General features: G+C 40.2%; 1 protein-coding gene across 1 annotated transcript in view; it reads right to left on the reverse strand.

Moving 5' to 3' along the window:
• Positions 1-22,602, reverse strand: part of SCML2 (Scm polycomb group protein like 2) — a 74,017-nt gene extending 51,415 nt beyond the window's left edge. Inside the window, exons 1-3 of the mRNA XM_066545400.1 lie at positions 22,532-22,602; positions 8,988-9,094; positions 3,018-3,086 (exon numbers count right to left, since the gene is read on the reverse strand). Of these exons, the coding sequence (XP_066401497.1) occupies positions 3,018-3,086; positions 8,988-9,009 (91 nt within the window). The 5' untranslated portion in view covers positions 9,010-9,094; positions 22,532-22,602. The remainder of the gene's footprint in view (positions 1-3,017; positions 3,087-8,987; positions 9,095-22,531) is intronic.
• Positions 22,603-26,282: the final 3,680 nt, after the last annotated feature.

Genomic DNA, 26,282 nt, shown 5'->3' on the forward strand with positions numbered 1-26,282 from the left:
GGCCTCGGCGCCTCTCCCGCTGAATTCCTGCCCAGGCAGCCGCTGCCCGCCTGGGCTCCGCTCTGGCCGCATTCACCACTGAGTCACAGCGTGGTCCTGCCATTCCATTTCCCCAGCACTGGCAAGTCCATCTGAAGGGCAGTCCTGCCTTCCAGCCTAATCCCTACTCCTCCCCATTAGATGTTACCCACAAACTGCTCTGGCAATGTGTCCCCACCTGACAGTAAGGCCTTAAACAGCATCAGCCCTAATACTGACCTCTAAGAAATGCCACTAGCTACCATCTGACAGGTGCACAGCTTGACAGTCCACTCAATTTTTCATCCACCTATCCAAACCACATCTCACCAGTTTGGCTGAAAGGACGCTACAGAAACTGTACAGAAAGCTTTGCTTAAGTTGACATGAACAACATCCATTGCTTTTCCTTGTTTCCAGAGTAACTAAGCACAAAAGGCAATCAGTCATGCACAGTTCACACACTTGACAAATCTACCTCCTCTGTTCCTAACCTCATTGCTGTCCTTTATTTGCTTGGAAATGGTTTCCAGAAATATTTTCTTTATAGTCTTCCTGAAGACTTAGACTGGGCAGGCCAGTCTGTAATTCCCCAGGTGATCCCATCTTGTCCTTCTTGACAGTGTGTACTATTTGACCTTTTCCAGCCATGGTGAAATTTCCTCAACCACTACAAGTTCTCCAAGAGAAGTGAGAAGCCTGCTTGTGACATCAGTCCCCTGCCTCAGCACCCCTGGAGGCATCACATCTGCTGCCATGAATAAGTGAAATCCTGATTTGTTGAAGTCCTCCCCATCTTTTTTCACCATATGTAATTCTCTAGTTTAGTAAAAGCTAAAAGTTTTACAAAATTTTAACTGAAGATTTAAACTATGAGTTGTCACTTGCAGATTGGTAGAATGTTTGGGCAGATGGAACATGTCATGTCTTCTCAGATCACCCCTAGGTTCCCTTGGCAGCCATCTGAGACTTTGGACATGGAGATGCCTATTTTCTAGTCTTCATCCCATAACCTTTCTTCTTCAAAGATGAGACTTCCTTATAACTTTTGTTCACATACTCTTGAAAATGCAGTAGTTTAGGTGTAAGGTATTTCATACTCCGCTTTATACCTTGTACCTCTTTCTTTACGTTGTGATCCTTCAATTAAAATTTTTCTCCTCCTCATATCTTTCTCTACTTGCTTCAGTCTATTTTTTTAACCTGTTCTTCACTTCTGTATCTCCTCTTTGACTTTTCCTATCACACATTGCCCTGGAAACTCTGGAGACTTCCTAGCTGCTAGCCCAAAGCATTGTATGGTGTCTTCATCTAGCATCAAGAAGCTCTTTCTGCTCCTTTGCCACCAACAAGCAACAACACAGGATAAAAAATATTTATCTGTAGATAATTGGAGATCTTGCAAGAAACTCCTCTCTGTTTGACAAAGCTGAGCCTAGATTTCATGAAGCAGTTCAGTTCCCAGACACTGGGTTAATAGCACAGACCAAGTCAAGAACACAGAATGAGGCTTGTCTGCTTAGCTCTGCTCTCCACAAAGAGAAGGTTTTTCAACACCTTGCTCTCAGCTGCAGGAGGAGGCAGGGACATTTTCCAGTAACTCATGAAATATGGTTATCTTATCCACATATGAAGAGCACTTTGCTGGTGAGGGGTGTCTACAGCACTCTGTCATGTCAGACAACATTATTTAAAACAGACACACAGAGTCCAGTTTGACTGGAGCTCCTTTTACACTGCAGAAGAAGAAAAAAGACAAATATGCCTCCTTTTCTGGTTCAAAGTAACAGGGACAAATAAAGATGACAGGTTGCCTGCACAGGTTGTGGATTATCCTCCTCTGGAGATTCTTGTACATTTTCTGGACACAATCCCAAGTAATGTGTCCTAGGGGTTCCTGCTTGAGCAGCAGGTTGGGCCAAGATGACCTCCAGTGGTTGCTTCCAACCTTACCCACTCTGTGATGGCCAAAGTCCCAATAAATGAAAAAAATAGCTCTGGCAAATGTAACAGCTGAAGGCTGCACTATGACTGGTATTGTATCTTTTATGTAAAGTCATTACCTCAATTACCCAGCCAATGTGTCAGTATCCTGGCATTGTTTGATCAGTGACTATGCTACTTGTCTCCACTGGTACCCAAGAAGAACCAGACCATCTATCAGGAGTCAGAAAGCACAGAAAGGTGAGCAGAGTGAGAGTTTAAATAATTCAGTGTCATTTTTTCAAGAACTCCTGAAAAGATTTTGTACTTTAGTCAATACTACTCATGACATTTCTTACTGTCCAAATTCAAACAAACAATGTGAACATGCAAAGCATATCTAAGGATGTTGCTGCTGTCTCACTGCAGCCCACCACAGAAGCTACCCTGATAGCAATCTCATGTATACACTGCCTTATGGCACCTGCTGTGCACAGGAGAGGCTAAGTTAGCCAAAAATCTGGATCATTTCTGGTAAGTGTGCACTTTTCCTCCGTTTACTAAAAAAAAAAAAACCCACAAATTCTGCTGGCACATCAATTATTTAAAGTAAAATTAGAATCCCAGGCAATTTAATCCCGTTAGCAATCCTAAAAACTCAAGACTATTAAACTGAAAATCTTTCTTTTGGCACCAGCAAACACAGTAAGGAAATAAAAGGTAACTGCAGCAGAAAAGGCATGAGACTGAGAAATACATGAGGAGAAGAACAAACAAATCAGTAACAGTTTAAAAATAATAAAGTTTACACAGCATCTTTGTTTATGCATACAAAGAATACTTATTTGGCTCGTAAAACTAGCAGGTTCAACTCAAGCAGCTTCAACCATCACTTTCTATAACAAAACATACTTTCCTAACAGCTAGACAAAAGCAAAGGTATGTTTTTTACTACCCACCATAATAACCCAAGAGATTCCAAAAAGGAAAAGAAGTCAGAAAAAAGTGCAATCCAAACACACATTTTTTTTCTTTTAGAGTACCTTAACTAAGAACCTGACAGCTGCAATACCTACCACTTTTTAAAGATGGGTTGTTTGCCTGCTGATTCTTTCCATCTTTCTCTTTTCTAATATTCTTTGAATCTAAAAGACAAGATTCCATTACATAATAAATTTAATATTCACATCATAACTATGTCCAGCATAGCACAGAATGCTTTCAAACAATACAGAATATCTTGTTGACTTTATTTTATTCATTTCAGTACATAATTTTGTATATTGAAAAGTACAGCATGAAAAAGCAGAGCTTTTGACTACTTTATATCAATTATTAGAATAAATCTAGTTGCAGAATACAGAATATGAGCTCCACAGACAGCAATCCTGTCCTATTTTTAAACAGTTTTACTTCAATCTACATAAAATTTGAGATCCTAAAGATCACTGGATAGCTTTATACATCTGGTTATACACAGATCACTGTGAACTGAGAAACAAGGAAAAAAAACAAACCCATCCTAAAACCATCTTTCTGAGTTAAAGATTTCATTCTATATTGAGATTCTTTAATACTCAATAGTCTCAATATAAAATTCTCAAATATTCAAAGCAGCTATCTCAGCACTCATCAGTTATTTAAAAGAATCACTCAAAAGAATCCACCTTCTCTGTCATTAATCTTGGCACACACTCAGGGGTCTGCCATATTTCATTTTTGATGGATTTCAGCATGCATGAGAGATGCAGGAGAGCTGGGCAGCTATAATGGAGAAGACTGAGAGAGACAGTTCCACTCATTCCTTTTAAAATACATTGTTTGGTGACCTGCTTTTGACACTCCTGGACTTGAGTGCGATATTGACATGATAGTGATCTCACAACAAAAATGCAAGCACATTTTCAGATCTAAAAATCTTTTTTGTTTTTTAACAAGATCTGCACAGGAGAATAACTCTCTTGGTCTGCAAATGCCTCACTACTGGGAATGGGGCTGCTCCTCTAGTTAGGCTTGTGCCTAGCTCACACCTTGGGTTATCCCACTGAGCCTGAACTGGTACAGGTGAAGGGAAGGCTCACTTTTACCGAAGATTGCATTAGTAGTCAATTATTAGTAGCTGTATTCACTCACTTTTAAGTCTACAACTACTGATGGGTTGCTCTTGAAAACAAAGCACTCCTGACCTAGAATGTGAAGCATTTGGTGACAGAAACACTTGAAATACAATGAATTGTTCTGCAGAAAAGACTAAGCCCTAACAGTGTTTCTTTTCTGTAAGTAAAGTATTTCATTAAACATACTGACAAGCAACGTGTGGTGTTCAGCACTTCCATCTCACATCTTTCATCATTATCGGGAAATTGCCACATAATGCAAGAGCTGGGTCATGACAAGCCTCTGCCACCAGACCCAAAATCCTGCCCTACCACTCAGTGAGGAGAGGATAAGCCATCCACATGGATGGATGGATGGATGGATGGATGGATGGATGGATGGATGGATGGATGGATGGATGGATGGATGGATGGATGGATGGATGGATGAGAGCCACCCCATCACCCTGCCAAGGAGCTACTGGGGGGGTGGCCCTGGGGGCAGCCCCAGCGCTGGGGGCCATCCCAGGAGACAGGCTGGGGCTGGGATGGGGCATGGGGCCAGGGCTGTGGTGATCTGGAGACTGGCTCTGCTGCAGCACCACTGGGGCAGGGCAGGTGGAGGGCCCAGGTGAGTCAGGGTCATTAAAGCCTATGAGTGTACTCAGGACCACAACACCTTCCAAGAATAATCCAGACTTCACAGTCCTACAAAATCAATGCACAGCTTACACAACTGCTCATAAAATACACTGCAAAAATACCACCCTTTTTTCCTAAAGCAGACACAGGCAGAACTCCAAGTCCTTTGAAAAAGAAAAAAAAATGCTATGTTTACATCTTGACTTAATCTTCTTTCTTGACTTATATGCTCTTTCTTTTGGAAGAAGTTTACTTTGGAAAATTTTCTATTATATAGATTCCTGAAAAAAAATGCTAATGAAAGTCAGCTTCAGATGGAACTGCTGAAATTATTTGGGATAGGGCCTACAGACCTCTAACCCCAGTACCTCCTCAGCAGTAGGGCTTTAACCCATACAAGTGGATACCCTACAATTACCTGTGGGAATCTCAGAAGGGATAATGCTAAAACTAGTTCAGTAACACTGAAAAGATGCAAGGCTAATGTTCACCTTCTCCATCCTACATCCTATGAAAATATATTTCATCCAGCCTCTTTGGGCTTGAGCTGAATCCAGATAATTTTCTACTAGCAGGACCTTTTGCCACATTCTATAACCTTAGTCAGTATTTCCCACAAACAGTCATGGTACTAAGGCAGACATCAGGCTGTCAGCTTGCAGAACAAGTAACTTCCCAATCTGACTATGTCCAAAAAGGAAATCAAGAAGTCTCTTATGTGGAGCTCCACTGAAAGAAGAGAACTAATAACTGCTTCCTGCAAACACCCAAAGCTTGAAAGGACAGAGTCATGAAAGAGTATCTACCAAACAGTGTCAGATTAAAAACAAGATGACAGCTTTTCATGACAAGAGACATCAAGAACAGGTGAAAGAATGTGAAAAACTGCAGCCTGGACACCACATGTCTTCTTGCTGACAATTGCTACATGAATTATTTATTCCCTATACCAGCAAGCTTTAGGGCCTCTTTCAAAAATATCACAGCAAATATGAAAGTTGAAACAAAACACTCTCAGCAATGTATTTCTCTTATCAGCCATTAGAAAACTACAGGAAAAGAAGAGATGATTATATTAATAAGTGGATTCCTCAACAGCATTTTAAACATTTCATTTGAGGTGGAGGCATTTTCATGCACAGTAAACACAAAGCACTGTCATTATCACTTGTTTTTGATGGTAGGAAATCTCATCTTTAAAACGTACAAATAAATCTCACCCAGCGTATGCAGAAGCATCCAAGAATAAGCCTGAATAAAACCAACACTGCTTTCAAAGGATCCCCTTGCTTTTATGCATTCCAACCTTCATCAGTGGGAAGCTGGGAATACCATTACAAAGCTGGAGTGTTTTGTCTAAACAGATGCAAAGCTACTAGCAGGAAGAATTACCAACCTGTTCCCACATCAGAAACCCTGTATCTTTCTATTGCCACCCCAGAAAACTTTCCTCAGTCTGTATTTCACAGTCACTATTCACAGTCTATACTGCCCAGCCTTGTTCAGGTATGCTTTTTCCAATGATGGCAGGTAGGCTGGATAAAAAAAAATGGTTTATTTTCAAAAAAAGATAAAGAAAGTAATATTTTATTAAAAACCAATTTTATAAATATTAAGTTTTTATAAACACATGGAGTTTTTTAATGCATGCCAATCTATATTTGAAATTTTAATATTCTATATTTTAATAAATTTAGTTTCCAAAGATCACAGAAAAAAAATTTAGACAGAAGGCTATTATTCAAATCCCTGGGCCAAACAAGATGATTCTGTCTGCACATGATCCCCAGCTTGGTCAAACTTTGAGGTCAAACCTCAAAAAATGAGGTAATGAATGACATAATATGTACCTGTAAATAAATGTACATGTACAAAGAGTATTTTCTCTTCATCCCATTGCACATTCGGCTCCTAGCCACATTCAATGGCTAATTCCTTGAAACCTGAAAAGTTCAGTTGAAAATAGGAACTCTATTTATATATTGGAGACAGAAGAGACTTATTAGTCCTACAGTCTTGAAGCTCATAGTAACAAAAAAAAAGGTCAGCTTAATTAATCATCTATCTTCTCCTGTCTATTTCTAAAGGGAAAAGTTTCAGTTTATTTCTTAATGTAAAACACAATATGTGTTAGATCATTTGCCAAAACAAGAGCTAGAATGAAATTTTGCTTAATCAAATGGGACTATATCAAATGCTACTCAGCTCTCTAAAAGAACAATGAAGAACAGGATACCTATCTCAAAAAAAGTTTTGAAAATGAACTATTACATATAAGTACATAGCATTTATATATTTGCTATGTATCTATGCATATTTAGCCTATACCATGTAAAGGCTAAATACCCTATGAAAAATTTCTTTCTTTTAGGGCAGCAAGATAGGAGTACAGCATACAGTAAAATTTTAAAAGCAACATATTCTATTGTTCACGAACAACTTATTTTCTAGAGTGCACTGCATAAGCTAAAGCTTTAGATACAAGCCAAGATTAGAGTAAGATTATTTAACATAGGGCTTTCTGCTTACTGATTCAAAACTCTGTGTGTTTACATTACTCCCACCCTATCTGTAACCACAGAATTTTGCTGATAAGATTACTCAACAGAAGACAGGCAAGAGCAACCACATCTATCACTTAAGAAATTAGAGACAAAGGGAAAAAAAAGGACAAAGCTATCCTGACTGACTTGTGAATACCAAACAAAAAATAATCAGAGAAGGCAGTGGTAAAGCTCTGGGCAAAGATAATCCTGGTGACCAATGTGTATTTCCTCTTATAAGCTCCCATACTGAACTACAGTTTCTTGCCTGAGAAGCTTTAAAACTTTGCAACTTCTTTGTAGAAGACTTAACCTTTCAGCAAACTAGATGACTGTTTTGTCTAAGGGATAGCAAACATCATGTCTTTTAACAGCAATAGTTTTCAGCCCAGAATGGTGTGCTACATGTAGGGAAGGCATGTATGTGCTGTCTTCTAAGACTTGTTATTTGCTCATTGTCCACTGTGGGGAAAATGAAGTTCACAGTCATGCTTTCAAGACTCCTGCAGCTATCCCTCAGCCACCCTGATGTCTTCAACTCTTCTGGGTCTTCAGAACATGGCAGGATACCACTCTTCTCAAACAAGCCCCTTTTCTTTTCCTGATGTAAATACCTTTGGGAGACAAAAACTTTTGCTCTTCCCATGCCACACAGTTACTCACCCTGAAATGAAGTTTACTAAAACAAGCCCAACACTAACTATTGCTCAGGAAGGGGCCTTCTTCTCACTCCCCACTACACAGCGTTGTGAGCGCCTTTCACCAAGCCTCAGTGCACACAGTTTAGGATATCCAGACAGAGTGAATATGAAAATTTCTCCTTTCCTTTCTTTTTGTGTTTCCCAAGCAGGATTCTTATCTTATCTGCTTGGAACAGCCAGTCTCTTTGACTATATTTAGACAACAGCCATGCAGAAAACCTACAAGAGAAGGGGTCAGACTTCCTCCATAAACTCCTGGTGCAACAATTAAATGGATGACTCCTGCCATTACAGAAAATCTATTCTAGCAAAAGACAATTATTTACCAAGGGAACACACAAGCACATAAAGCAGCTTGGGGTGAAGGTGGTAAGCTCAAGGAAAGTACAAAAGTGCTAGCAGCCTTTTATGGAGGATGACTACCAATCTGGAAGCTTCCAAAGCAGCAACAACATGGTTCCAGAGAGTAGATCTTTTGCTCTTCTAATTTTTTTTTTTGTTTCATCAGCCCAAACACTCTTGTTTCTTCTTAAGTCTCTCTCTCTATTTTAGCTCTGAACTCACAATTAACATCTGCAAACATGACACAGCAGAAATCACACCTTTGTGGTACACCATGTACTTGTGGATGAATTTCTTTTAAAATGTTCATTTTATCTTCAAAGACAGTTGCTAATGCCATTCACTGTGATAAAATTTGATTCTTTGTACTATTTAGTTATTATCCTGCTAAATTATAGGCAACTCCAGAATAAAGCCCTCAGTTTTATTTAATAGCACACCTAGACACATTCCTTAATTTCACAGTACAGTAATGATTTCAAGGCTGTCACAGGACAGAATTTTTTTCATTAAACTTGTGGAACTCAAGACAGCCAAATTCAGCATATATATTCTAAAACAATGGGAAGTTTGAACTTACCTGGATTCAGAAGATATCACAAACTGTCTTCCTTAATCTAACAGTATGGCAAATTGTCATGTTGTATTCCACCAGATCCAAAAAGAGAATTTAACAGGTTCCCCACTTTCTTTCCTCTTGGATTAAAGCTACCAGGCCTTACCTTTCGCTGCCGTTCTCCCCATGGTAACACTCTGTGATCTCCCCTCTCACAATAAAAAGGCTGAAGTTGAAAGACCAGTTAATTCTTCCTTTCAACACAACAGTTTCCTGTGGAGCAATAATACAACAAGTTAGGGGGGGAGGTTGTTGCTGGCATTTGGGTTTTCTTTTTTTGGAAAGGATGATTTTTTGTATTGGTATATAATTATCTTGCTGGTTTTAAATTGCAAGTGTTTAACAAACTATCTCTAGGAGAGTAGTGTGCAAACAACAGTTAAATAAAAGTAGCAAAAATACCAAATGCTAACTTTCATTTCCTTGTTTTAGACAGTTCATTCTCTAATGATTTGCATTTTCTGTGGATTTCTAAAACAAAGAAAGATATAAAATGTGCTTTATTCCTTTTCACCCCCAAGAAATATTACTGAAAAATGGAAGACTCTTCATACATAACCTACTCACCCTGCCTCACTTGCACAGAGTTAAACAATCATCAACTTCAATACCTCTGGGTAAAACACATTATCTTGCACAACTACAGTTGAAGAGGGAACAAAACACTAATGTGAAAAATCTGTACAAGGCCCAAGTGCTCAGTGATAGCCCAGCCCTATGATTTGTAACAGACTTGTAACAGCACACAGAGAAGTGTTAGGGAAATGCTAACTGCAGATAAAAGCACTGAGCCACATTCTTGTAGGGTTTAGAAACTGGAAGAGACAGATTGGTTAAACTAGTGTAAAACAGCAAAAACAAGCTTTCTTTTTTGTGTGTATTACTGTGATTTTCTACTCCAGCATCTAGTATTTTGAACTTTGACTGTGTTCAAGTCAAACTCATTTCAAGCATCTAGCCTTGAAGCAACAAAGCCAGAAAGTTTATTATCCTTGTCCATTAACTTTTCAAGTAATAATGGGTAAATATATTCAAATTTCTGAATTATGTTCTTGAATAATTTCCTTTCAAGCAACTTCCACAAGGTTTAAAGGTGACATCACCAAAAGCATGAGGAGTTTTTTGAATTTAAATATGTGCATACTCTTTCCATGATTAATTTTGTCAAAGGTAACATTTTTAGAAGCTACATCTTTCCACTGTGACATAAAAGCAGTAACAGTTGAAAAGCAGGTTATCTACATGGAATTTCTTGACTCTTCTACTCACATGCAAAAAAAAAAATTAAAATACTCATATATATCACATATAAAAAGAGAAGTATCATACAGCTGAGTATTTTCCTGAAACTGCGATCCTTTACTGAAACTTCAAGAAACTTCAAAGCACTATGATGATGGACTGGATGATGAAAACTTTATACAGTGCAAGAACATGACTAAAGCTAATTAAAAGTTTTTTAAAATGCCAGTGACTGATGAATTTATTTCACGTGTGTGTTGCCTGTGAACATGCTGGACAGTTATTACAAAAACTCAAGACTGAGACTTGAAAGGAGTTATAAATAAAACTGAGTACTACCATAAAATAAGCAGGTTTTGCTACACAATAGCATTCATAGTATAAGTGATCATCGAGATTAAGAACAGAATCCTTTTAAGCCATCAAATAGATTTGAAATACTTTATACTTTCACAGACTCCCCCAAAAATTCAAAGCTTTTCCACTGCAAGTAATAAATCATGGAAGGTGATGCAGAGTCAAAGTAACTGTTTTTACAGATTACTTTAGAACAGCGCATGGTTTTTATCTTTTTGTTCCAAGTACCAGATTGCACTTGGTGCAGTAATAAAGATTCCAACCCTGCAGTGATAGTCATCAAGTTTAGCACAACCGGAGCGTCTGTGAGAACATAAAAAGGATTCCAGCTTTTCATTAGCTTGTGTTGTACCAGATAGGCTGTTTTACAGCATGCCCACCAGCCTGTTAAAAATATAAGACAACTGAAAGTTCTGAAAGAGCTGTTTGAAATGAGGCAAATCCAACTGCAGGAACACAATATATTACTGTTTCCAAGAGGTGCTACTTAGAACTCAGTTACACCTAAGGATTCAATTTAAAGCTGCTATTAAATTAGCTCGTTGATCGTACTGTTTGTCACAGAAAACACTAAAGAACGGCATTTCTGAGCCTCTAACAACCACTACATGCTGCTGAACCACAGCAAACTTCAAACCAGTTACCTCAAACCCAGGGCAGGGTCAACCTGAAACAAAGTGCAACTTCTTCTGCAGGGGCAGATGTAGGAACTATTTTCCATCACCTCACATACTTAAGTAGCAAACTCTAAGCAAGGCAGTTGTGCCCTTTGCTAACCAAGACAGAGTCCCTTATGTCACACTCACCATCCCCAGCCTGGCTCAACCCGCAGCACACCCAACACAGAAAAGAAGAAAACCACCAGCAAACACAGAGAAAACACCTCCAGGCAGATTCTGGTAAAATTACACAGCAAGGACAGATCTCAAGATTCTTGTACACAAGCCTTGGCAAGCATGCTGAATAAGAAAGATGGGGTTAAGAAATTAATAGAGAAGCTTCTAGAAATAAAGGGAAAAATGAAACAAACAAGGTCAGGAATATATGAGCAAACAAAGAAATGCAATGGCAAGGCTGAAGTGCAATGGCATTAGAGTGCACAAAACAACAGAATGAAAACCAAAGTTATAAAGACTGAGATGAGCACAGAGGTTGTCAGTCACAGACAAAATGAACAAAGTAGTTAAGTGACTGTCAGTACAGAATCCAGTGAGAAACCATTTGCTGCAAATTAAGGAAAAAGCAATGGGGGAAAAATATTCCACAAACCTAGGATACTATTGGATTAATCATCAAAATGTCTTCAATCCAAAGAGCACTCAAAGGATATCCACACACTCCTGAAGTGTATTATTTACATCCCTTATGTCTCAATTCATCCTGTAAACTGAGTTTTAGTCTTATCTGATTTCCATCCCTTACATGAATTCCTTTTTAAAAAATCTGAAGGAAAGCATTTATCTGCCTTTAATTCCTTACTGAAGTTTTTATTGTTAATCCCCAAATCACTTCTACTAGCCACCTCCCACTGTGCAAGCCCTTTGTCAGAAAGCATTATATTAGTAGACAAGCTACTAATAGCTTGTCTACTAATATAATGCTTTACCTTCTCTGTATTGCTAGTACATAATACTGGGTGTCAGAAAACAGGGTAGAAAACATTTTTCCTGCCTAACTTTTCTCTTTCTATTTTTGGAAGAATTATTCAAAGGGCATGCATTGCTGCATTTCCAAGAAGGTAGCATTCTACAGAAAACGTCAAAATTGTTCCTTCTTTTGCCTGCCATGCATCTCCATTATCCTTCTGTTAGCCAGGCATTCAAGTAAGCCAAATGTCCTGAAAAAAAAATATATTTGCATATCTAGGGCTTCCCAGTGCAAGTTTATCTTGACAGCATGCTTGCTCATAAAAACACACAACAGAACTACGGAGATAAATGTAACATTTAAAAGAAGCCTAAGCAAAGAAGAGACTGTGGGTTCAGTCTGCACACAGAAGATTCAGGTTTTTCTCTCAATGACTGTGCATCTAAGGCAGGACAAGAGCCAGCAATTTTAGAGCCCATTAGCTTTTTTGACCCTACCAGTGGTACAAATGCAGTAACTTAGACCTCACCATTGGCATCTTCATGGGTGGGACAGTCATCAATGGGCAATCTCTGCTGGGTAAGGACTGAGACTATTCTTTCACACAGATACACTGCACTGAGGAGGAATCTAACAAAACAGCCACTTGGAAGCATCAATGAAGTTCTCAGTTTTAGCCTGAAATAAAGGCAGATATTTTTCAGGCTTAATGGGAATGAGTTGTATTTGCCCCTTTTTTATTCTACAAATGCTTCAAGATTAAAATTCCATATGCAAGGGTGAAAAAGAATTACACATAGTTTGAACAGCAGAACCAGTTATAGACAGAAAATAGGTACAGTGTAAGCTAAGAAATGCTTCCCCCTGCCAATGCTGTCATTTGTACAAGTCTTACATTTGCTTTCCCCATTAGCATTCACACACTATTACATTTAGAAACACATGAGACATCAGCTCCAAGTGCTGGCCACGCTCCCTGCTCCTCTCCTCCCTGCTGTCTGCCACTGCCAATGCTGCAGAGCCCTTCAAGGAAGGGACCTGTGCAGCCTCCCCATGGGCACGGCCCAGCAGCCACAGCTCCCACTCCAGGCTCCACACACGGGGAACGGGACCTACAGGCACCAGTCACTTCCCAAACCAGTGTGACCTAGCTGCATTACTTCAAAGCCATCCTTCATGAATCTGGAACATCTTTTCCTTAAACCTAATCATCTGTCTACTCATCTCTTGTCTCTTAAATAAAACCCTACTTCATACCATTTCTAAAAGTCTTTAAGGGGCTGAAAAGAGGCAAACAAGGAGAGTAAAACTTAAAAGGATTTTTAAAATAATATACAGTATTAAATAAAATTTTCAATACTTAAAAATAATTTCCAGCAAACTACCCAGCATATAGACTCATCCAGTATACTTGAAGACACAACAGCATACTTCCTTATTTCTGTAATAAAGATTTTTTATTAAATAAATAAAGTTTTCCTCTCAGTGCACACAGTGGCATCATTATGGTAAAGTAAGATCTCAAAGGCTAAAGGAAGAAAAAAATTACACTTATGTATCAGAACTTTAGAAAATGTAACAAAAGCCTCCTACTTCTAAACTTAGTATTATTTAGCATTACACATTTATGACTGTGAACCAAACATTAAAAATCAGGTCTTCTTTTATTTATGCACACAAATACATAATCAGTCGGTGTTCTGACAAGAAATTTGATCTGAGTTGGAATCCCTTTTAGTTCACATTCTTTGTATTAAAAAAAAAACAACCAAAAAAGTTAAATTCTTTCAAGGAAAGGAAATTAAACTTCTACATTTTCATACAGCTCAACTTTCAATAAAGTGATATATCTGAATACCTCCTCTAGTCACTAAGAGCAAAGCTAGACAGATAGACTTTAATGAAATTCACAGGCTTTCAAACCAGCAAATATTAACTAGCCATATGTATCATTACAACAACTAAGCTTGAGTATTTCTTAAGTTGTTAAAGAAAGCCAGTGGGTACTTAGTGCTTTACAAATATATTTTTGTAATGTCATTTTCTTTAACATCAAGCAGAAATTTTCTGCATTTGCAAAACTGCTTGGTAAGTCACCAGTGGTGTACTGCTCACTATTTATGAAGTGATTAGCATAAACAAACTTTTAAGCTGTCAGCAGTAAAATATTGCCTGTAAATGTTCTGCTCTCTCTCTCCAGGTAAGTTTATGACCTGCTTTAGAATATGAGCAACTGTAATTACAGTAAGTCATACATTTCAAGAATGCGAAACTCTCTCTAAACTCTCAAACCTTATTAAGTGTGTTATTCAGTAGAGTAAAGCATTGCATATTTTAAAAAGAAACATTAACATGGTTTAGACCAAAGATTTGTCCCAAAAAATCCTGAAACAAGAAATAATACTTATACATGAGAACATCAGAGAAGTAAGGTCTCCAAATTAAACAGCACAGCTTGTATTAATGCACAACAGAAACAATTAATGTCATGGAGATACAACATTTACTAAATTGACAGTAATTTTTAAAATTGCAGTTTAGAGCTGCTCTATGGCTACCAACAAAAAATGAAAAAGTTTTTCTCCTCCTTCCCTCCCTCCCCATCCTGCTTTAAAAGTCAGATGTGGGGTTGTAAAAACCTGAAAAAGGAAATGGTATGTGTGAAGTCAGCAGTTCAGCAAAGCGGCTGGCCATTAACAGCTTTAAATATTCTTAAAATGCCAATCTTCCCACATGAAAGGGTATTTTAATGTTATATTAAAATAAATAGAAATTTTATTTATTAAAATAAATTTTAAAACACAGCTTACGTTTCTATCTTAAACAAAAATGCCAGTTTTAGTAGTTTACTAGTACATATTTACAGGAGCACAAGATTTTGACAATTTGTTTAAATATTTTGGTGAATTCAGCACACTGAAACCTCTGTGCTATTTTCTACTTCCCCCTTCAAGCCTGGAGTACTCTTCCTGAAAACATTCATCATCATTATTCAACCTGGCTTTGTCCAAATACCTAACTCAATTTTTTTTCATAAAGTAAACTAATTAATTGTGGAAAAAACCCAACCAAACCTGCGTGATTAGCACTAAGAGCTACATACCTGCATGAAATTGTCTCTACACTCAGATACATCTCCTCTGTCCTCAGCTCAGCCTCCCTTACAGCCTTACAGAAGAGAGGTCTCAAACTATTCATTCTGCAAAGCACTGATCTTACTTTTAGCACAGTGTAAATACAGCAGGCAAAGGAGAAAAGAAATTGCTGTTGCAAACATAGCAAGTGCTAAAGAACTCTATACAGCTTTTCTGCACTTGTCTTTAGCAGACAAGAAGCAACAGCACCAGCAGCAGTCAGAGCGTGCAATGCATAAGGGAACTAGGAGAAAAAGAAAAACAGAGGCCCAATGGCAGAAAGGGAATTTTTCACCCTTTTAGGCAACTTTGGCTTCCTCCCTTCTACGCTGCCTTCACACTGGAAAAGGACTGTAAAATCTTGGTTCAGCTATGATCCAACAGAGCTCTGTCCACACAGTGCACAGCCAGGAAATTCATCCCCAAAGTCCAGATTTTTTATTTACAACGGATTATCTAGAGAAACACATCTACTTTTAGTCTGATGACGAAATATACAGAAGTCAAATAGCATGCACAAATGTTTTTTTCATTGAAGGCATGGAGAAGAGCCTTGGGACATTTCTGCACAGGATCTGACTGCTGCTGTCAGCACCCCAGATGAAGCTTCAGAACAACGTGTTTGTCTCCTCTCGCTTCTACTCAACACCAGCAGCAACATACTTCTGCTACCATCCTCTTCCAGTGCATAAAATACCTGTTTCTCTCCCCCTCTTGAGAATCCAAACAACATAATGCTGACTGGGACTACCTGCCACTATATATTAACAAAGACACAATTTGCCTCAACTCATTTTTCTGCTGCTGCAACACTCCATGGTGTAGCCTGGCTCATGTAATGGAATAACTACACTGATCCCACATACTGGTGTCCAGTCAGGGAACAAAACCAAACCAACCAGAACTAAACAACCCTCAAGCAATTTCCTGATAGCTCCTCTGTCGAGACAATGTTTTCTGCAGAAAAAAAAAACCCAGAGAGCTGCTTGCAGTTTCCAGGCACACGCACTGGACTCACCTGTTGCTGGTGCTCATAGCTGTGCTATTTCCCCAACTCAAAAAGTCCCCTTACACAAGGGATCTTCGTGCAAATGCCACTAAAAATATTTGTCCATCTATTGAACAAACTTATTATTGAATCTCAGAATATTGTGAGTTGAAATGGACCCACAAGGATCATCAAGGTCCAACTCCTCTCCCTGGACAGAACAACCCCAAGAATCACACCAAATGCCATTCCAAAGGACCATTCAGTGCTGCTAGACATTTCTGCAGCTAACAAAGCACTAACAGGTCATAAAAGACATAACAACTCCTAAATGCTCAAAGGACTAGACAGCTGCAAATACTCGGCTGTACTATTTGCTTCGCTCTGCAAAAACAGAAGACAACTAAAGACTAAAAGCATCAATTTGCAGCAAATCTGTATCTTTCTTCCCACTTTCTATGACAACTTCCCAATTGTATTAAAAAAAACAACACAGAGGTGAAGCAAGCCATAACAGGGCAATCTCCTCCACCTCTTCCTCAGCGTGGCAGCACATCTGTCACTGGTTGTATGTGGCTCAGGCCCAGGACAGTGGCAGAGTATCTCCCTTTCTGCTGTTTCTGGAGACACCCTTTCTGAAGGTAAGCCCCCCTCTTTCCTCCACTCAGTGCTTACACCATTGAGAACTAGAAATATTCAGACTATGTAGTATTTTCCTACAACAAGCTGAAAAATAATTACAAACCATATTCAGAGTTTTCCATCTAACCATAACACTGCTTATTTTGGGATTAAAACCAGTTCATATCATCTGACCTTCCCAAAAAACTGCTGTCTGCCTCTTTACAGCGCTCCAGTGCAGGGTACACATATAAGAGATCTGGTAGGGGAAGTGCCATCAAACATGCAGCAGCCCTTTTAATCTCTGAGCCCCTGACAGACATTAGTGACAATAAAGAGTTCCACCAAATTTAGCAGCTCTGATACCCTTTCACATTCCTCCATGCACAAGACTCACTTTTACAAACTGCCCTTTTTAAGTGGGCTTTTAGAAGTGCCCCACAAACTGCACTCCTTCCACTGAACCTGCCTGCATTAATCTCTGATAGATTCCACACAGTACATAAATAATGGTACATGCTCCATTTTAGGTATGCACCTCATTAAAATGGTGCTACTCTCTTACAGGTTTATAAACTTCAGCTGCTCCCTGCACTAATGTATGGTAGAGGATGAAAGGCTCAACCTCGTCTTCGCCCTACACTAAAAGGAGTCTCGTATTACCTTGAGAAGACAACTGACTTAGATTTCCATCAAAGAAGTTCATCCCTTTTATGAAAATTGATGGAAAGGAAAATGATGGAATTCCCTTGGTATCTTAAATTGAATTTGACCTGATTTGTGAAGGCCAAAAATAAAATGATCTAAACAGCACATCTACCTTTAATACAATGTTTTACTTGGGTTTAGATGACAACATACAAATATTAAGAATATAAACCACTTATGGGTTAAAAAAAAACCAAACAAACAGGAATCAGTCCAAAACTACTCATGCTTAAACTGGATACAGCATTATTCTTACAAAGTCAAAAAAGAAAATGTACTTTAGGATTAGTTTGGACCTAAGATATCTAGAGAGTATTCTACCTGTGAAGCAGAAAGGCTATCACCGTGCTATAACACATGAAAGAGCACTAAAATTGTGCTAAAGGTGTAGTATTTCAGAAACACATTAATATTAGGCTCTGTAAGTAATTTAGAAGAGCAGGAAGAGAGCACACATAACCACAACAAGCACACCATCAGTATTGCACCAGCTTGGATCCAAACTGATCAGCCAGTACCCAGAAAGCAGGTGCCTTAGTTGAAGTTGCCTTAGTGCCTTAGTATGAACCAGTCTTGAAACAAGACTGCTGAAACAAAAGAGACATGGAACTTAACATCACAAAGAAGAAACCCCTATTTCATTTAGATCCAAGATAAGAAAATAATGAATTTTTGCTCCTACCCAAAAGACATAGAAACTAAAGCTTCCTTCTTCTGACAGGGATCTTGGGCAAAGAGTTGCTAAGGGCACGTACACAGCACATCCCTGCAGACACACAGTGCTAAGGGTGTATGTAACACATTACATCCCCTTTACAACTGGTTTCATTGTGTGCACTTATGCCAAATGTCCATTGTATATAAAAGAAACTATCAGAGCAAGCCCAAAAAATAAAAGTAATAGAAACAGCTGCTGCTTTCTGAACGGTTATGAGGCAGCTCCTGACTTTCCTCCAGACCTACACCATTGTTGACCAAGCAGAAAGACCAACAAGGATGAGATACAAGTACCTCTGATGGTCATCAGCACCATTTATGCACCACTCACTCTTTGTGTATAGATCTGCTCCGGATAAAAGGGGAGCCTGCTCACTGTTGGCTCAGGTACCTGAAGTCACCCTTCCCATCCCAATAGATGGTAATCTACTTGAAGAGATCACAGATACAGAACACAAGTTTTTGGCAACGTGCTCCGTTTACAGAAACACACCTGGACTGAGCAGGTGACTCACCAAATGATCTTCTGCTGCTCCCAGGAGCGAGGCAGCATTGCTGCTCCAGCACTGCTGGCCAGCACTGCAGCAGGAGCTGGGTGCACACCCTCAGCCCTCACTGACCACACACAGCAAGTCAGCCAGCAGGTGCATGAAGGTACAAAAATAGTACTTACACAGAAACATACTCTTAAAAAGCCTTACAGTTCACTTAAGTACTCAACTGCCTCACTTTTCAGTGACTTTACCTCAAACAAATTAATTGCCCCTCCACTTGGACATTGTAAGGAAAGCTGCTCACACACACATTATCAGTCATCATTACGATGCAAAAATAAACTTAACTGAATATAACTAATATTAAAGCATCCTAACACTTATTTATAGAGCAGTTGCACCTTACAAGAAATCTCCAAAGAATATGTACAAATTTTCTAGGAAAAGCACCCTCATATACCAAAAGCACAAATCACAGTAAAAAAGAATTATTCATCAAATTGTATTTATTTACAAATATTCTGGAACTTTAAATTTAAACATTTCCACTGCTTCTTATTTACCCACTGCTCTATTACACTTTGACAATTTTATATGGGCATTTCTGGCTCTTCCCACACACTAGAAAAATCTCATTCTGAGCAATTTATGTTGCATGTCTTACACTTTCAAGAATACAAACGGTATAGTCCTTTACATTTAAGATTTTAATCTCTGAAAAAAGCAATCAGCACTAAGGCTGGGTGCCTAAGGCTATTTCTTTCAAATGGGAATGAAGAGAACTTTAAATGCCCCCGCAGATATGGAGCTCACAAAATTAGTTAACAACCTCCCTTGTCTAGACTCCTTGAAGCAGTGTCCTGGTCCCTACCTGTAATTTCTTCTATATTTACACTTTAAAAATATCACAATAGACTGTCAAATTATTTTTCTAAAGATTTCCTTAAAACATGAAAAGAATAACTATGTATTTCACTCACCCTTCTTTGAGGTAGATGTATCCAGACAAATAAGAAAGCCAGCTGAAGTGTCCTGAACAGTTAATGACAAATGTCATTTCCTGTTAGTGACACTATTTAGTGGCAGTGGATAATTGCTGAAGACTTCATTTGTCCCTGTACATTCACTCAGCAAAGGGAGTAAACAGGACTCACTCACAGCTCACGATCCCATTGGAATATCAAGAAAACAGACACCTATGTACAACAGGCACAAGCAGCTATCTAAGTTTGCTTAGAGTTTCTTCACATTCTCTCAAGTAAAGCTGCACTTCTGCACAAATTTTAGACAGGTAATGGAATCAATACTTTCTCAGTATACAAATTTCACACTAGCAAAATGTATCTTTTGAACTCGAGCAGCTACTCCAGAAAACAATGCCTCTGCCTTACGAGCACACTATCTGGTCACAGCAACGGCAGTCTCAGCAAAGGGGGAAAAAAGCATCTGTAATCTGTACATTTAATGTAGGAACACACAAAGTCAAAAGAAAAATATTTTAAAGTACAGCCATTGCTTGTTTCCTAAAATTCCTACATCAAGACTTATATATGTCTGAATGTTAAGAACAATCTAGTTATGTTATGTTCTCATATCTACATGGTCTCTAATTGTTGTGAAAGTAATTTATGCTTTTACTACAGTACATCATGAAAAGCCAACATTTGTTTTTGCTGAATCTAAACATTATTACAAGAATATAAAATACCAAGCAACCTGAAAGATATCACACAAATACTGCTACCTATTTACATCAAATAGAAAAACAGAGCATCGACTCCATCAACTGAGTTTCAAACAAAATTAGCAAACTCTATTTTCATATTCAATACCAGACCATATTAAAGTTAAAAGCCATATAAACACTTCCTGGTCTCAAACTCCGTTTCACCATACACTGTTTCCTGCAGCTTCCCACTTGCATTACTGCACAACTTCCCATAAATAAAATACTAACAGAAGGGTCTCCAATGCACTTCTTCTTTACATCAGATCAAGTAATATCATCCTTAAATAGTACTTACATTTTATGGCACCCTAAGGGATAAAATCAGCTCCCCCTGCCCCCCAAAGCACAGCCTGGCTATACAAAGAGTTTCTGTGGACACACTCTAAGTGCAATGGCTCACATGGGCTGTGGGCTGCTGTGGCCTGAGCAGCACTCGATGGTGGCCCGTGGAGAGCTGGTACAGCACAATGCATCATTCCCTCCCCTATTTACTCTGAAACATTAACGTGACAGCCCAAAACCCAAGGGTAACACAGCAAACGCCTCCCTGCAATACTGCTCCCATCTGTACCAGTGCTGCAGTTCTTGGTGACCCTGCACGACTGCCTCACCAACTGCTTTGCTCTGCCACTTCCAAAGAGTAAGGTGAAGCAGGAATGATCTTAGAATCCAAAGGTTTAAGACTGTTAGTCTATATTATAAAAAATTCATAACCAGTCATACTTGAAGAGCTGTTTACAAGTCAGACACAGCATGCTCTGAAAACCTACTGTCATATCTACAGAGTCTATGCTTTTTAAGTTTTCATCACCTTGTCTAGGTTAGTTAGGATATGCACGAGTCACAAGCAAAGTTTACATTACCAGAACCCAGTAAAATATCACTATTTTCCATTTTCATTAAACCTTTTAGGTCTTAGAATTATTTTTTGCTATCTCTTATAGTCTAACTCATCAGAGAGAAACAGCAAATTACTGTGGAAAGACTTCAACTTTAAATTGTATTAACACTTAAAGCATGCCTTCACTCCTAAAGAATAATTGAGCATAAAATTTAACTTGAATATTGATACACACTACAGCACGGTAATAACGTGTTATAGGTGAGCCTAGCTAACGAGAACAATGACACATAACACGGTAACAGAACTTTCCATATTTGAACTACTTTCTTTGAACCATCCAAAATTATGACTCCCCGTGCAAGATACCCCCTTTAAGTCGACAATCAATATATGCCACACACGCAGTTTAACTGTAAAGAAAACGGGAACAGTGCCGCAGTGCACAGCAACCCGACAAGTGCCCCACAATAGGCCACGTCTGGCACCGCGCTGTCTTCAAGCGGCCCCCCCAGCCCCCTTACCCAACACAAGCGAGCGCTCGGAATTAAATGATTTTTAACAGGCACCCGGCTTTCCTGGTCGACGCCCGTTGCCCAGTACCTCGCCAGCCTCGGCGGTCGGCGGGCAGGGATGATCGGGAGCAGCCCCCGCCGGGAGGACGGGGAGCCACCGCCACCGCGGGGGAGGCAGCGGGGCCGCCCCGGCGAGGGGAGGCGTGTCCTGCTCGGGCTCCTGTCAAACGCCGCCGGCCCCGCCGCTCGTCCCGGAGGCACCGGCGGCTCGGGGACCTCCCGTGCCGCCCTTGCCCACCGGAGCTCCTGCTACCGGGAGTCGCGGCCACCCCGGGACAGAGAGAGGCACGCTGTTAGCGCCGGCAGACAGAGCCGCCCCGCTCCTCTCACCCTCGCAGCTGCGCTCGGACTCGGCCACCCGCGGGTCCCCGCGGGCGCAGTCGGCGGGACCCGCCGCACTCTTAGTTCAGCCCGCAAAGGAGGGGAGCGGTGCTGGAGCATGGGGAAGCCCCGGCCAGACCCGGTGCCGCCTCCAGCGCAATGTTGTTGCCGACGAGGAGAACCCGGACCGGGGCGCCCGGCGGCCACGGCGGGCGGAGGCTGCGGTGCGAGCCTAGGAGGGGGCGCGACGTCCGCCTCGCCTCCCTTTCTCTCTCCGCTCCTCCCTCCCCCTGCCCGCCACCGCGGGGAGCGGGAAACGCCGCCGCCGCCACTCACCGGGCGGGCGGGACGCGGCTCCGCGGCGTCCTGTCAAGCAGCTCCTGCCGCCGCCCGCCTCACGCCGCCGCCATGTTCCGGGGGCACCGCGCATGCCCGGCAGCGGCACCGGGGGCGCGGGGCCTCTCCCCCCGCCGTCCCCCTTCCGCCCGCCGCGGCGGGGGCGGCTCCGCTCGGGGCTGCGCGACCCGCGGGCATCCCGAGATACCGGCATCTCCTCACGGCCAGAATCCCCGCACTGCCCGCCATCCCCGCCTGCATCCCTTCATGGCCGCCAGCCCCGCAACCCCCCTCCATCCCCGCGCCCCGCCGGCATCTCCGCACGGCCGCTATCCCCGCGCCGTCAGAATCCCCGCGCTGTGCCCGGACCTGCGGCGGGAGGGGTTGGCGGGGGCTGCTGCGTCCGGGAGCGGGAGCGCCTTGCGAGGGGGGAAAGGAGCCCTTGGCAGGTGTTTTTGTAGGAGACTCGGGTGTGAGCAGTGAACGCCTGCAGAAGGCGTGAGGGATCGGTGGCGGGGGCTCTGAGGGGAAGCTGAGGCGGCCGGTGCCGAGCGCGGCAGCCGCGGCGCGGTGGTGCCGGCACCGCCAGCGTACACGTGGTGAACAGTGCCCTGCGTTGAACGTGCAAGAGTGATCACGGAATATGAGTATATTTACATATCACCCCTTATAACGGGTAATAATGCACGTTATAATCGGTGCATATCCACCTGGGAAATAGTACATTATTATTTTACAGACATCTAAGCTTACAAGTACTGTATAATAGGAAAAGCTCTTCCTTGGCTTTTTGGGAGGATGCATTCCGATTTTATAAGTTTTGGGTGTTTTAATTCAGACCCGAAGAGGCGAGTAGGCATAAGCATAACTGGTACAACATCATACTTTAAATGCTACCAGCATTCAGAGGAGTTTGTGCCCAATTTTCATCTGCGGTATTTAACATCACTCGGAAGTGAAATTTTAAATGCGAAATTACGCAAAAGTCATCAGAGTGAGGTTCTGTGAGTTTTTTTTTAATGAAAAAAAAACCCCAAACCACAGAAAAGAAACCCCAAATATCTACCCAACCCTCCTCATACTCTTCTGTATGACAGTGAAATTCGTACAGCCCATTTAGTATCCTGCATATACTGCAAGTTACTAGTAACAATTTATTTTAAGCACTCTCATAAGCAGCAAATGGATCTTTAGAAACAAGGAAAATGAGTCCTTGACATAGTTGTAAATATTTAATATTAAGACAACATGAAAGAAACAAGTAAAAATATGCTAATCCAAGTAATTAAAATACACAAGAGGAAGAGAAAGAAATACTGAAACATGCTTACAGAAAGCCTTTATAGTGAAATGTGTTATGCTCATCACCAATGCAGATGAATGCTGCTTTTAATTTAAAATATTTTCCCCTTTCTGTAATATTGGACTTTTGCAGGAAAATGAGAGATTATGTTCATTGTAATGATAGATACAAAAACATGCCAAGTGTCACAGAATAAGTCCCTGTGAGACACAGAAGAAATGAAAACAGATTTTAAAGCTATTCTTTTAACCCAAGCCAGTTCTAGATACAACATCTGAGGGATCTGTTCCCTGGGAGGCAGTGGGACACCGTATCTCAGTTTCTACAGCTGTTGTTGCAGAACAACATGAACTGGTGCAGTCCTATACCAGCTCGTAATTGTCCCTGAAGGCTGAAATCGGGAAGTCCAGCCAACAATAATCCTGCTTCTTAGATCCCTGATGTGATGAAGCAGAATAAACAATAGTCATGAGAATAAATGTCTACAAGATACATCACCAGAAAAAAGAGCAGAATAGAAGAAAACTTTTAACACCTTCTTCTAATCCAGGAATGGATTTATAATGCTTTCACATGTGTCCTTCACCTCCAAGCTATTGCTGACGTAAAACAAAAAAATTCTTTACAGGATTTTTAGAAAAGGAAGAAAAAATCCTGACTGCTTCTATTTTCCAGCAGAATGATGACCTTGTTTTCTGGTGACTCGCCCATCATCTTTCATTTTCTTTTGGAGGTACTTAACTGAAATACTTGGGTCAGAAAAACAAGCTTTTTTTAAGTTCTCAGTGTTCTTCACAAAGAAGGAGATAGACACATGCATCTGCATGTATATATAAGTATGTATGTATACATATATCTGTATATGTATACATATATAAATGTATGGCTTCGCAGATTTTTTACAGGGAGATTCTGTGATTTTAGAAAAAAACATCAAAACACACCAAAAAATACATTTTATGGAGGTAGGTTCCCATGAACTCCTACAAGTGGCCAACATGATGTTCTGGGAGGTTGATAAAGGAAAAAAAAAAAAAAGTTTAAGAATTTCCCCAAAGAAACAACACCAAGGGTATAAGTAAATGAACTCTCCATGCAGAAAATGCAACAGGCAGAGTAAAAGATCAGCCCGGCTGTTGCAAGCTCCTCCTGAGCCTCAGATAGGAATGAAGCTTCTAGAAAAGAGAATTTGGGTCAGATTACTTGGAGGAGCTACAACAGCATAGCCTGATCATGCAGGGATTAAGTAAGAAAAGGCAGCAGAAAATGAGAAACAACTTGTAAGGGACATTTGGGGTAACATGAAATAATTTTAAGTGCACTGCCAGGCATGGAAAAGAATCAAGCAAATGATTATGCCCCTATCAAGCAAAACTGGAAAGTTTTTAATAGACAACACTGGGAAAGTCAAACTTTTTAATATTTTTGTATCTAATTTTTACTTTATATATATATATATATATATATATATATATATATATATATATATATATATATATATATATATATATATATATACACCAGGCATTATGGATAATTAGGAAAAAAGGCATTTCAAATTTGACAATCACAGAACCAAGTGAAAAATTATTCAAACACAATTTTCTGTTTTTCCATCACCTGAAATTAAAGGGCTGCTTGATGAAAACTAATGGTTATCATTGATAATTTTTGGTGAATGAATATTACAGGACAGAAGGGGAGAAACTCTATTGTTGAAAAAGAAAGAAGGAAAGAGGATATTACATACCAATCTGTTGGACCTCAGTACACAGAAAAGATACTGGAGCAAGTAAACAAGCTATCTTTGAGCAGTTATAACACAACAAGTAACAGCCAACACAGCTTTGTCAAGAACAAAAGATGTCAAATCTAATCTCTCCTGCAACAAAGTAAGAGATCATCAGCAGAGGAGAAACATTGAAGGTCATGTTGAATGTCACTTTAGTAAGATTTTTGACATGGTTTTATATGATATTCTTTCAGCAAACAAGGAAAACAATGTAAAAGGAGTTATTTAGGGAGCTCATACAAGCGGCTCGTTGTCAGAAGGATGTTAATGAACTCAGTGATGGTTCAGAAAACGTGTTTACATTACTGGAGATTATACCAAACTGAGAGTCTTTAGAATGCTGGAGGACAGATGTTGGGTTTAGAAGGATTTTTGCACACTAGTGGTTTGGTTTGGAAAAAGGAGGGTTCTATTCAACAGGGATAAGTGCCTGCTACTGGGTGGCGGCAGATGCGATCAGCTATACAAACAGGAAAGGGGGAACTACTGGGTGTTCTGCAGGGAAAAAAAGCTGCAATTATGTGACCAAAAAAAAAATTCTGTTTTTATGTGAATCACAATCTATAAAAAAGGGATAATGTCACAAAGCTGCAATGAGAAAGTTAAACCACATAAAACAATACAGAAAAGGATGGACTCTTTGTGAAACAGCCTTA

This window comes from Molothrus aeneus, chromosome 2 (genome assembly GCF_037042795.1).
Source record: "Molothrus aeneus isolate 106 chromosome 2, BPBGC_Maene_1.0, whole genome shotgun sequence".
Classification (NCBI taxonomy): domain Eukaryota; kingdom Metazoa; phylum Chordata; class Aves; order Passeriformes; family Icteridae; genus Molothrus; species Molothrus aeneus.